This window comes from Uranotaenia lowii, chromosome 2, assembly GCF_029784155.1.
Source record: "Uranotaenia lowii strain MFRU-FL chromosome 2, ASM2978415v1, whole genome shotgun sequence".
NCBI lineage: Eukaryota > Metazoa > Arthropoda > Insecta > Diptera > Culicidae > Uranotaenia > Uranotaenia lowii.
In genome coordinates this window covers 41,596,056-41,609,633 of record NC_073692.1, presented here as the reverse complement: position 1 = coordinate 41,609,633, position 13,578 = coordinate 41,596,056, and the positions used below count along the sequence as shown (strand labels likewise).

Here is a 13,578-nt window from a genome sequence, read left to right as displayed (position 1 = left end):
TATGGGTTGTACATAGTATATGTATATAGTTCATTATATACGATAACATTTTGTTAATCGTAAATAAAGATAAATAATGTTGTTTTGAATCGCAGTAGAGTTGTGTAAAGCTGAATATTTAATCCCACTGTACAATTATGAAATCTTTCATACTTGCGATCTATGATGACATATTATTTCCATGAAAGGTCGTATAGTAATTGTGAGAACGTGATAAACGTAAATAATTGTTAATAATGCAATTCCTATGCTAAGTTATATCGTAATCATCTTATGTCAACAATTGCAAAAATTGGAAGTCCTTGAGGAATTTTGTTGCAAAAATGAAGGCAGTTTTAATTAAGAAAAAAACTATCTCAATTTATTTATCTTCTGTATGTGTGTATGTATGTATGTATGAGAACCTACCAGTGGCTGATAGGTCTTTCAACCCTAGTCGGTATGGGAAGTCTCGATCGCATATTCAAATATTGTTCATGCTTAACTCATCAACAATAATTGCAGCACAACCAAGGGGTCCGTTACCACTGGTTTGGGACAGGTTTGACTCATCTCACTTCCTTCCAACTGTTCGAAACAAATAAAGAATCCTGACATGGTACCGAAATATCCGCCTCATGATTCCCTATTTGCCGAGATACTCCGGCTGGCTTAATTCCACAATCCATTGTAAATCAGTCACCCCCCTCTAATACCCCTTGATAGAGTTAAGCTATTTTACTTATTTATATAATTAGATTTAAAATAATATACATATGTAGGAGGAATAAGGGGAAGACAAGCCCCTTGAGCTCACGCGTGGTTTAAAAAAAGAATTAAAGAAAATACTTAAGACCAAGGCCGTGCGAACGGGGGGGGGGGGGGGGGGGGGGTTTAGAGGTTTAACCCCCCCCCCCCCATGAAGATTTTTTTTCAAGTAAAATTTTAGCAGTAGTAAAGAGAAATCACTTAATCTTAAAAGGTGTTAAATAAGTGTTTGCAAGAAAGTAAGAAATTAGTTTTAAATAATCCTAGACTTGAGAAATATACATATATCAATATATGCCGTTCACGCATTGAAACTAATTTTTAATTGTAAATTTTGATTTTCAATTCATCAACCTTTTGCATTGAAACTCTTGACTTGACATACAAAAATCCTTTATCGTCTTTAGAATGGGGTTTTATTCAGAATGTAACCAAACAAATTCTGAATTTGAAACCAACCATTTTAACTTTAAAATTATTTCATCGGATGCTGATATTATAAATAAACAAATTGGAAGCCCAGTATCATAACTCACGATGGTCAGCAGATTTAGCAAATTAAAGTCTTAAACCTAGTATCCTCTACATTATAACTAAAAATTTTGATTTACAAAAAATTTTGTTGTAATGAAATATTCTATAAAAAAACAAATTTCAGAATCAATTATATTTTGTGTTTCTTGTTCTTCTAAATGCTCAACATCACATTCAAAAACGTTTTGAAAAACTACACAAGGCCACAAACTTAACATCCTTCGAAATGCAAATAATTTGAAAGCTAATTTTGACTAATTTGGATGCCCTGGATTCAAATATGCAATTTTACAATCAGCTTTTGTATAACTTTAACTTTTGCAAATATTTTAAAATCATTTAAAAAATTTCTGCAGTTTTTGACAAAACTTCTAAAAAAACACAATATCTAAAAATAAGAGAATAAATCAATTTTCAAATTTTCTTAAGACTTCAAGTAATTTTGAGTTCTGCGAAAAAGTTATAGAGGTTTTCAATTTGTATACTTTTCCCCATTTTTAATAAAATTTTTAATCAAAATTGAGTATTAGATATTGTTAAAGCAAAAATCTAATCGTTTTGCAGGTTCGAACAGATTTTGTTGAATGAATTCAATTTTTTTTTAAACTTTAATCAGAAATTTCAGAAATACTTGTTATGATATCTTTCCAATTTTTATAAACTGTAGAATTCAATATTTTTAGATCATGCATCATCATCTTTGAAATATTATTCCTTAATTTGATAAATTGCGCATAATGAACAAATTCAAAATCAGGTTTTTTTTCTGTAACTGTAATTTTTATACTTCATCAGTTTTCAATGACTGATTTCACTTAAAACTAATACATTTTAGCTTAGCTTAGCTTAGCTTGATTAACTACTCACATCCATCTTAAACCGTAAAACCCGAAGTGCATGGTTGTAGAAAATGTATGCATTGCTTGTTCCAAAAACATATTATGATAACAATCACTTCGAGGTCCACGATCGCTGGCGTGGCTCAGTAGAACAAGTTCCACATTGCCAAAGGTTGCTACTCCGTGATTGACCGAGGCCATCAATTTTGATCAGAGGTCAACGAATGGTGCTTGGGATTAGCAGCTCATTCACACTGCACAAAACTGATGCTCTCTCTTTTAACGTCAATAACGGCGCCGGCCACGTCCTAGTAGTCAATAGATAGATTGGAAGAAAGAGAAAAGGATGAAAGATATATTTTGTGCTTTAGGACCGAGGTTACCTCTGCATCCTAGCAAAACAATTTTGGTTGGGAGGGGGTTTGAAGGAATTGATTGGGAGACACTTTTGACTAGTGTTACGGTGAACCTTAAAAATTATTTTCCTAACTCCTATTAGTTCCTATTGAAAGCTTTCAGTTCATTAAAAGGCTTGAGTATGTTAAGTTGAATGGTGACAAAAATTAACTATGAAGGTACTCTAAAAATTCTTGTTTCTTATTTCGAGTGAAAATTTTAATGCATAGTGCCGCAAAAATATCGAAACGACTTAAAAAAGACTTGAAGTATGGTTGAGTTTGTTTTCAATTTTTGAAAAAAAAACTTATCAAAAATGTTAATGCTGCTTTCTATTCCCAAAAGCATGAAAGTTAAAATTAGCAACTGTCGTTTCACGAAGATAATCAAACAAAAAACTTTCCTAGAAATTGTACACAAACTTCTATCAATTTGGCTATGAATAATAAAACTAATGCACTCTATTATTATAAAATGCCAAATATTAATCGATTCTCACCGTTAAAAAATGAAACCATTTGTAGAATTCCACTTAAAATCAATACTTGTCCAGAAAGTTTTGAGCAAATGCATTGAATTGCTTGAAAAAATTCACCCTGACCCAGAATCTAAACTGACATTTTAAATTATCATACAAAGTTGATCAATAACATAGGAACTACCGATTTTTCACAAAATTCAATCAAAAGAATGGGCTTTATATAGAACTGAACATTGTTGTACACAATTTTATGAGATGAATGTATATCAAGATTCTAAAGACAATGTGAAAAACCCATTTTTATATCATTTGTAATTAGAAATTCTTGTCCCATTCCTGTGTAGGTAAAAAAAAAACAATTTGATTGTATGTAGTCGGTACACCAATGAAAAAATGGAAGTGTTCACTTATCTGTGTTCCGTATTTCGATGTCTTTTAAATCCTGTAAGCCATCATCAGGAAGGACAAGTTTGGTCCAATTGTTCAGCTGCTACAATTTTCGAGCAATTCCCGAAAACAGTGATCAGGTTCTGAGAACACTCCGGCTAAATTTGGCGTTCCATCCGAATACAGTTTGCAGAGTTTTCTAAATTTTCACTTCCTTGAATTTTGTTGCCAAAAAAAACACACCCGTTACTAACAAGCGTAGTCTACCTCTCCGTGTCACTAATACATTTTAAAGCTTATAAACTCAATATCACCAAAACGCAAGGTGATAGACAAAATGTGACAAAAGATTTGAGTTCAGAATACTTAAATCTACCAAACAATCATTCAATCATAGGCACCAAAATGCTGTTTGTAATTTTTTTTTTTTTTAAATTAGACGAGTTTATTGAAAAAAAAACCTTCTGAAACATTTAAAAAAATAAATTTTTTTCATCATCAAATTTTGTTCTAGTTATAAAATAAATTTATCGAGTTTTAAAAATAAACTATTTGAATCTCATGAAATATTTTTCATAAGTTTGTCTTTGTTTTTCAAATCCGAATTTTTGTGTTCCGAAATTTTTAAACAAAATATCCACCTCCTGTCCTTTTCAGGACCCAATATTCCAATTGATAGAGACAAAATATTCAGATTCTAATGTTTTTAACTTTAAAACCTTGAAAAAAATAATTTTTAGTTTTATTTTATCAGTTTCGTTATGATCATTTCCCAATCTGTAATTTGTCAGTATAATTGAACATTTTGTGTTATAAATACATAATGCATAGTTTTTAAATATTTTGAACTTCAGAACGTTTTTAGCATTTTATCTTAATAAATGGACGAATTTTAGTATAGAAAAGGGTTTTTTCTTTGACTTATGAAGTAAAAATAAATATATTCATCTTTTGATCAAATAAATCAATGAGGTATCATCTATTGAATATATTTTGCTAGGTTCCAGATGTTTTTTTTTTTTTTTTCAAATCGAGAAATCGCATTTCTAATCGTGGTATTTTTTTTAAACTCACTCAAGATTCTACAGCGGATTTTTTAATCAATCCTTCCATTGAAAATGAAAAGAAGAAATGTAAAATAACATGAATAATAAAACCTACTGGTCCAACACTCCCGGAAATCTAGCTCAGCAGCAGGAGACCCCTGAACTGTGTCTCAGGGTCGGCCTACTACTGGGTACCCGGAGGGAACGCGGAACAAAATTCTAAGGAGTAAACTGTGGTGTTTCTTGCTAAATCAGAAAAAGTTTATATTTAGTTGAAACTGCAAAATTTATTGACTTGGAATTAGAGGGTTTTTATTACTTGCAAAAAGTGTGGGTGTGGGTGTGTTTAGTGTGGTTCAGGGGCACTTCAATTAGTTTTTTTTTTGCTTGTACATACCATCGATGGATTTACTGTGATCGTTGGCGCGCTTACTGGTACTGATGATTGATGATCCTGCTTCTGCTCTGGTCTCCGGCTTGAGTAATCAGGGACTACTAAAGTGGCTTGCGTAGGTGGCCCAAAATGGCGTATTTGGGCCGAGAAAATGATAGGCAATGGCGTCTTCCCTCCTTGGCACAATCGGCGGACCACAGCAAGGCCGTATTGGTCGCGCCGAGAGGGGGTCTCCTTGATAATTAAGGCACTAAGGCCTGAGACTTCTCTCCTTCGCGATTATGGCTCCGCAGAACCAGAGAGTGGAGTCCTTTACGGTTTAGGCGTAGGCAGTCTAGGACTACCTAGGCCGAATCGTATGTGCCGGTGAGGTCTCGTGGTTTTTCACGGAAATATTGATCCAAAATTTCAAGGTCCTATAATCGAACCAGAGCGTTGTAGAAACCGGAATAATCACAGTTAAATTTTATCATTTACCTGAATGATTTGGATATGGTCCTGAACAATTATAGCCACTAACATATAGTTTCTTTTACTTTTAACACTCACTACTAGCACATACGAACGCCAGAATTAAAGTGACCTACAACGGAAACTAGGTCATCTTCTTTCTTGCCTTCTTATCATTTTTCTTTTTGCTACGCCACCCAATATGGAGGACCATCCCTCCATGTTCATAGTACTATGAACATCAACACCCTCGCTGAAGCCCACCTGAATTAATACTAACAAATTATGTTATTGTGTTTTTGAATTTTAAACAAAAGTAACTAGCTATTATAAACCTCATACCCTAACTCTCTACCTAACATTTAACAAACGACACAACAGCTTATACATTACATTTGGAAACATTGAAAAACATCTAAAGCGTTTTGTAACAACGGTTACACTATCCCCCCACCACGACAAAATAAGCAATTGGGATGAATTGTTTATTTTATCTACAAAAAGTATTCACGAATAAACTAAGACTATTAGACATTTGCAGTGCATATAATTTCATAGCAACTTCTTTCAAAGTTGGATAAAATTCAATAAAAGTATCAAAAAATGAAATACCATTAAAAATCTTGTGGCAACTATTGGTCAATTTACCCTAAAGGAAAATTGCCATAATCCAACACATTTGATCTCATTCCTGTTGATATACCTTTTTGATTACACGAGCAATTGGTGATCGTTTTTAGTACTCATCTCACTACTTCGTTTGACAGTTGATGATGATAAGAATCTACAAAAGATGATCTTCCAGTAGTGATCACCACGTGGACGTACAATAAAGACGGACATTGTGTTATAACGATTGTGTTTTCAACGGATAATTTGCCAAAATTTACAAGACGAGCAGATTAAAAATGGAAATGCTTATGGTGAACCTATGATGATCAGAACGTAAAAATTACTATGTATCTGATGATGTTAAGCTGATCAACGGTTATTTTCAGCATAATTCCCTCAGGCGGCCGTCCTGAGTTGAAAGGAAGGATGCTGAAAACGAGCGGTTTTCAACATGGCTGTTTCCTAATGTGCAAAAATGTGCTCAGGTACTAAGTGTTAAACTGATTTGTTCTTTTTTTTATTCAATTGACTATTTTCATAAATATTCATCTATCACAAACATATTAAAAGATATTACGACAAACTACGAATTAAAATAAATAAATTAATAAATTGAAAATTCCTAACTAAACTACTATCCTACTGACTATCTATCCTAGCATGCATTTTTGTGTGGCGCCAACACGAAAATTTAACTTTCCTTTTTAATTTACTAATATGCATGCAAAACTAATCTAACTAATAATCACCGGCATCAAACATTTTTAATAATGCATTTCGGTGCATTCTACTTTTTTTTCTCGTGAGCGACGTCACCGACAATCCGGCACGGCACTCACTGCAAGCTGAAGATGATAGGGATCCCATGATGATGATGGTTGGCTGGCACTCACTCTCCCCTTCACGCGATTGGCTACTTTTGGTGAGAACTCATCGGCGTCCCGACGCGATCTCCGAGCCTCTGCCTCTCACGCGCAACGATAGCATATGATGACCACTACGCACTGATCAACACGTGCTTGCTATGCTGAACGAGTACCACGTAAATACGCATGAGAGCTATTCCGCTTAGCGAAAGAGTGTGCACTGATATTGTTTTTGCTTTTTAGGTTGTTTGTTCGGGCTCATCTTCTCCAGGGCGAAGGTCTGCAGCTGAAAAAACCCCGAGGATCTTTCCTGCTTCATCTGCTAGCTCGTACGAGCTACTGCCTCTCTTCGCTACCACCGTGCACGGTGTATACAAAAGGCCATACTTAGCATTATAGCGATCTGCTGCTGACGATAGCTGAAAGTTGCGCTTGTAGACCTTCTGCCCCACATGGTAAGCTGGACAAAACTTTTTATGCCTTAAGTTATAACTATTTTGACATTTTTCATGACTTTTGCGTAAATTATCTTGAACCAAATTGAACATCTTTTCATTTAATTTTTTGCGAACATTATCACGCTCTTCGATGGAATATTCATCCGTTTCCCTCTCCATCTGATGCTCCTCTCCCCTGATGATTTTTTCATGTCCGTACAGTATGCGGTACGGTGACATTCCAGTGGACGCATGAACCGTGGTGTTGAGAAATTCTTCCACTTCGCTTATTTTTGAATCCCATACGCGTTGGTCCGGTTGCATGTACGACCTCAAGCATGCATTGATGGTCCTATTGACACGTTCCACGGGATTCGCCTGACTGTGGTGACGTGCGTTGGGCCAGTGACGAATTCCTCTTCTGGACAATAAGGCTTGGAATTCCTTCCCCCGGAACGTTGTGGCGTTGTCGCTGATGATTACCTCTGGGGTTCCAAATCGTCTCATCCAGCAATCCTCAACAATTTGACAAACTTGTTTACCATCAATCCTTCTTACCGGAACGAGAAGCGACCATTTTGAAAATATGTCCATCAGAACTAACAAATGGCAGTTCCCGCTGCGGCTTCGCGATAGATTCTGTATAAAATCAAGCGCCAAGATTTGAAAAGGTTTGCTGGTGAGACGTTGGTTCCCCATTGGTGGTGCGGATCCGATGTTGGACGGCTTGCATTGCTTGCAGGTGCTGCATACCTTGATGTGTTTCCGGCAATCCGCTGCCATGCTGGGCCAAAAATACCGAAGTTTTAAGCGATGGATGGTTTTCTCGAACCCTGGGTGGAGTACCTGGTCGTGTTCTCTCTCAAGAATTTCCTTCTTAAGCTCGGAGGGAATACACAGCTTCCACTCGTAGCGATAATCCATCGTTTCCATTTTAGCTGCAACATACTTAAACAATTTTCCATTTTCTATTTTGAAATCTAAATAATCATCTGGAGAGTTTTTCACTTTTATGAATAGTTTGGAATACCAGTCGTCATTATGAGCATTGATGGCCTCTACAGCTCTCGATAGTGCATCGGGAACCACGTTTTCCGAGCCCTTGCGGTGTTTTATGCTCATATCGAATTGCTGTAGAAGCATGCTCCAACGACTCAATTTTGACGATGGTTTCCATTTACTATTCATAATAAATGATAATGCTGACGAGTCGGTGATAAGGGTAAAGTGAGTCCCTTCCACGTACGGCCTAAATTTTTCAATCGCCTCTAACGCTGCTGCTCCTTCCTTCTCCACCGCTTTCCATGACCTTTGTGACATGGTGAGTTTACGCGAGAAGTAAGCGATCACGTGCTCCCCTCCTTCAGCTTCTTGAGTTAAAACTCCTGCCACAGCTGTGTCACTCGCATCAGTTTGGATCGTGAAAGGCTTCTGGAAATCTGGACAAGCTAAAATCGGGGCGGTTATTAATTTTTCTTTCAGGCAATTAAAAGCTTCCTCTGCCTGCGCGTTCCACTGGACGGTTTTTGGTTTTCCTTTTAATAGATTAGTCAAGGGCGCAGTAGTTTCACTAAACTCGCTTATAAACCTCCGATAATAGTTTGTCATCCCCAGAAACCTTCTCAGCGATCTAACTGATGTGGGACGTTCGAAATTTATTATAGCCTCAATTTTATCAGGATTAGGTCGCACGCCGTTACCAGACAAGATGAATCCTAAATAGGGTAGCTCTGGAACACAGAATTTTGACTTCTCCAGGTTTATTGTGAGGTTTGCCTTCTCCAATCTTCTTGCTACTTCCTTGAGGCTACGAATGTGGTCGTCAAACGTGTTGCTAGCAATGACGATATCGTCAAGGTAGACGAACACGTTTGGTTCCAGTTCTCCATAGCCTAAGGTTTCGTCCATGACCTTCGATAAAACAGCACTGGAGTTGACAAGACCAAATGGAAGCCGACGAAACTGGAATAATCCTCTTCCAAACACCCGGAACGCCGTATACTTCCTGGATTGAGGGTCCAAAGGTACTTGCCAAAAAGCTTTAGATAAGTCGATTGTGGACAAATACTTTGACGCCCCCAGCCTGCTCAAGATACGGTCCTGATGCGGAAGAGGATATGCATCACGACGGGTTCTTGCGTTCAATTTCCTAGCATCGAGACACATTCGGACCTTCATTCGCTCGGTACCATCTTCTAGGGTTTCCTTCTTCATGACTGGTACTATCAGTAAGGCCCAATCGCTGTTGGAACGCTCGACTACTCCTGACTCGATCCATTTATCTAGCTCCTCGTTGACACTTTTCTGGACTTCTGGTGACCATGGGTACGGGTTTAATCGAATAGGTGGCTCGTTCTTAAACTCCTCCAAAAACTCAATTTTCGCTGTGTATAAAGGGGTTGCTTCTAGCTTTTTTCCTTCTACAAAAACCTTGAACTGTTTCTTAACTTCTTCAATTTGCTTTATTTGATCTGGTGTTAAATTTTCTCCTTCTTTTTCTTCACCTTCTAGCTCCTCTACCGAAAATTCCTCTATCTTCTTGATTGTGGGTTCTATGTTGAAAATTTTCCAAAAATTCATTCCTAAGATTAGGCGACGTTTCAATCCAGGGGCTACTAAAGTTGAAACTATTCGTGTCTGACCGTCGAACGTTACCGGCATGTCTACGGATCCCTGCACTCCGATGTTGGTTCCATCTGCTGCTGACAGTTTGATCGAAGTGGGCTGCATTTTGAGTTTGAGGTCGCTCAACAACTTCCTACTTCCGGTTCCAATCACTGTTAGCTGCGCTCCGCAGTCCAACAAACCTAGCATGCTGATCCCCATTACGTTGATCCTGGTGAACGGTCGATTGTCTCCCTCGACGCTCAAAACGAATTCAGCTACTTCCGCCTCCTGTAAAACAAATTTAGTTTGAGGATTTTTGTTTTTCTGTCGACGACCTCCTACGACGACTTCCTGTCGTTTTTTGCACATACTGGGCACGATTCCTTCACGAAGTCATGAAAACCACAGACTGTACAAAAAACTTCCCTCTCCTTCAGGCACGCGCTATAGTGATGATAATTGCCTCGGCAATTGAAGCAAACGGTGGGATCTGGCTTCCGGTATTCCGATACTCTCCTGTCTAATGTCCCTCTGCTACTTCCTGCTTCTGGTACGTCTCTTCGCCTCTCCTGGTTGGTGTTCTGGCCAGTCGTACGATTTTTCTCCGCCTCGTAGTACTTCTTGCCGAAACCGTTGGCGGATGGATCCTTCGCCGACCTGGTGTGATTCGAGTTCCTCCATTCCAGTTTCCTCTGAGCTCCATGATTGTTCCAGGTGTTCTCATTTGACCTCTGACCCCTTGACGCTGAATGCCCAAAAACCTCGTTCACCTGAGCCCTAAGATTCGGTTCGTTAAATGTGCTACCCCGATACAAAGACCAATTCGCCGCATCTACCTTTCTTCCCCAAATCTTCAAACTTCGCAATGATTTGACTCCTTTGACCAACAACGAGTTTTTGTAGTCAGATCTCAAATTACGAAACACTATTTGAAACATCCGATCTTCTGAAGGTGGATCGGCCATCCTGCTGAAAATCTCCATTATTGAGGCGTAGAAGTCCTGAAACTTCTCGGATCTTCTTTGCCTCCGCTGGGACGCTTGTTGCTCATAATGGAAATCCATATCCGGTGGCTGATATTCCATTTTGAGGTCAGATACAAGTTCGGTCCAGTTCCTGAAATCCCTACTTTTCTTTCCCTCAATATACCAAGCTCTGGCATCTCCTACAAACAAATGGATAGCCTCATTAAAAAGAGATTCTTTATCAATCCCTTCTGCTTCCGCCATGAACTCCACTTCCGTTATGAATCTATTCAAATTCCTTCCTTCGTCACGGCCGTCGTACTTGAGCTTCCATTCCGCTACAGATCTGGGTCGACGCTTCAAAACCTTTCTTGTTTCGATCCCTTCATCTGTGCTAGAATCCGATAACTCGTTTTCGGTTTCCGCTTTTCCCGGACGCATACGAAACTCATGCCTACGCGGCTCCCGTGGGACTTTCCTTACTTCTCCACGAACCTTAACTTTTTCTACTGCTTGCTTCTTTCTCAAAGATTCTACCTTATCACTTTCGCTATCCTGTTTCAATTCATCAAACTTCTTCGTGACAACATCTTCGACAAATACCATTAGCTTTTCAAACATATCCGCAGAATGTTGAACTTCAGAATCTGGTTCTCTGACAGGATACGGAGTGCTAGCTTTCGCTTGCGGTTCTCCGTCGAATCCCCCATCGCTATGCTCGTCGATGTTATTCGGCTCTGAATCTAAATCTGTTTCTTGCCTATACAAACCTACTTCCTTCAAACGGTTTATTCCTTCTACTATTCTTTGAGAAGTTTCTAGAGCTGCCTCTGGATCAGACGAAAACATGTGAAAATGATCATTAAGAAGCATGATCGCTAAATCTTCTAAATTTTGAGTTTCAAATACCTCTTTCAGCCTAATCACCCGGAAATAGATATGAAGTAATCGCGTTTTCAATTCTGGTAACATCGACTTCCTAGCTTTGCGGTTTTCCAACGCATCACGAATTTTCGCAAGTTTTTCATCAACTACTTGAAATTCGGTTTCCCTTTCACTTTCTTTTACGCGACGTGTTTCAAAGTTTCCTGTTTCCCGCTGTTCTTTTAGAACGTTTCGTAATTTTCTTCTTTTTGCATCTCTAGATTCACCACTAGCATATTTTACTCCGCGGATGGCCAGTTCATACTCCAGCTCATCGTCTAGAAGATGTGTGACGTTCAGGGAACGATATGGCAAGGCATATTCTGAGTTCATGGTAGGACAGTTCGTGACGGTTTAAAAGTGAAAAATAAATTAAGACAAAACTTTCGATATAAGATACGCGACAATATAAATAAATTAAAATCGAAATAAATTAACACGTATTTAGATATTTAGTAACACAATTAGATAATAAATGAATTTTCTGATTTCCGTGGCAATAAATATGATGATTGAAATAAATAAACGATCAGGACAACAATTAGGATAGTTTAGTACGGTTGAATAAATGATTTGATTTCTCTCGTGTTTTATTGTGTAAAAGGAATGATCATTCAGGACCTTGAACAAAATAGTTAATAGTTGCTCTTGTAGATTTAAAATTATATTGCATATTATGAAACTTTGATTAAAATTTTATAGGTGCAAATTGCACTATCTTATGGAATTACCAAAGCAAATGTTTAAAAGTTTTAATTTATCAGGTTCAACTTTTTGATTAGCAAGATTCCAGTGTGAGACGATTACACAATTAGCAAAGCTAACTTGTGTACTCACCTACCGCCCTAAACAAAAAATCATTAGATTTTTTTTATTCTACTCGAACCTCCGGTTACCTAAACGAATTTACGTTGGGTGCCAAGTAAAACCTACTGGTCCAACACTCCCGGAAATCTAGCTCAGCAGCAGGAGACCCCTGAACTGTGTCTCAGGGTCGGCCTACTACTGGGTACCCGGAGGGAACGCGGAACAAAATTCTAAGGAGTAAACTGTGGTGTTTCTTGCTAAATCAGAAAAAGTTTATATTTAGTTGAAACTGCAAAATTTATTGACTTGGAATTAGAGGGTTTTTATTACTTGCAAAAAGTGTGGGTGTGGGTGTGTTTAGTGTGGTTCAGGGGCACTTCAATTAGTTTTTTTTTTGCTTGTACATACCATCGATGGATTTACTGTGATCGTTGGCGCGCTTACTGGTACTGATGATTGATGATCCTGCTTCTGCTCTGGTCTCCGGCTTGAGTAATCAGGGACTACTAAAGTGGCTTGCGTAGGTGGCCCAAAATGGCGTATTTGGGCCGAGAAAATGATAGGCAATGGCGTCTTCCCTCCTTGGCACAATCGGCGGACCACAGCAAGGCCGTATTGGTCGCGCCGAGAGGGGGTCTCCTTGATAATTAAGGCACTAAGGCCTGAGACTTCTCTCCTTCGCGATTATGGCTCCGCAGAACCAGAGAGTGGAGTCCTTTACGGTTTAGGCGTAGGCAGTCTAGGACTACCTAGGCCGAATCGTATGTGCCGGTGAGGTCTCGTGGTTTTTCACGGAAATATTGATCCAAAATTTCAAGGTCCTATAATCGAACCAGAGCGTTGTAGAAACCGGAATAATCACAGTTAAATTTTATCATTTACCTGAATGATTTGGATATGGTCCTGAACAATTATAGCCACTAACATATAGTTTCTTTTACTTTTAACACTCACTACTAGCACATACGAACGCCAGAATTAAAGTGACCTACAACGGAAACTAGGTCATCTTCTTTCTTGCCTTCTTATCATTTTTCTTTTTGCTACGCCACCCAATATGGAGGACCATCCCTCCATGTTCATAGT

General features: G+C 38.3%; 1 protein-coding gene across 1 annotated transcript; it reads right to left on the bottom strand.

The window, feature by feature from the left end:
- Positions 1–7,838: 7,838 nt before the first annotated feature.
- On the bottom strand, positions 7,839–12,018 carry LOC129741309 (uncharacterized). Its single transcript, XM_055733031.1, has 4 exons — positions 11,913–12,018; positions 10,168–11,591; positions 8,036–10,084; positions 7,839–7,973 (listed from the first exon to the last, which is right to left on the bottom strand). The coding sequence occupies exons 1-4, from the start codon at positions 12,016–12,018 to the stop codon at positions 7,839–7,841; spliced, it is 3,714 nt and encodes a 1,237-aa protein (XP_055589006.1).
- Positions 12,019–13,578: the final 1,560 nt, after the last annotated feature.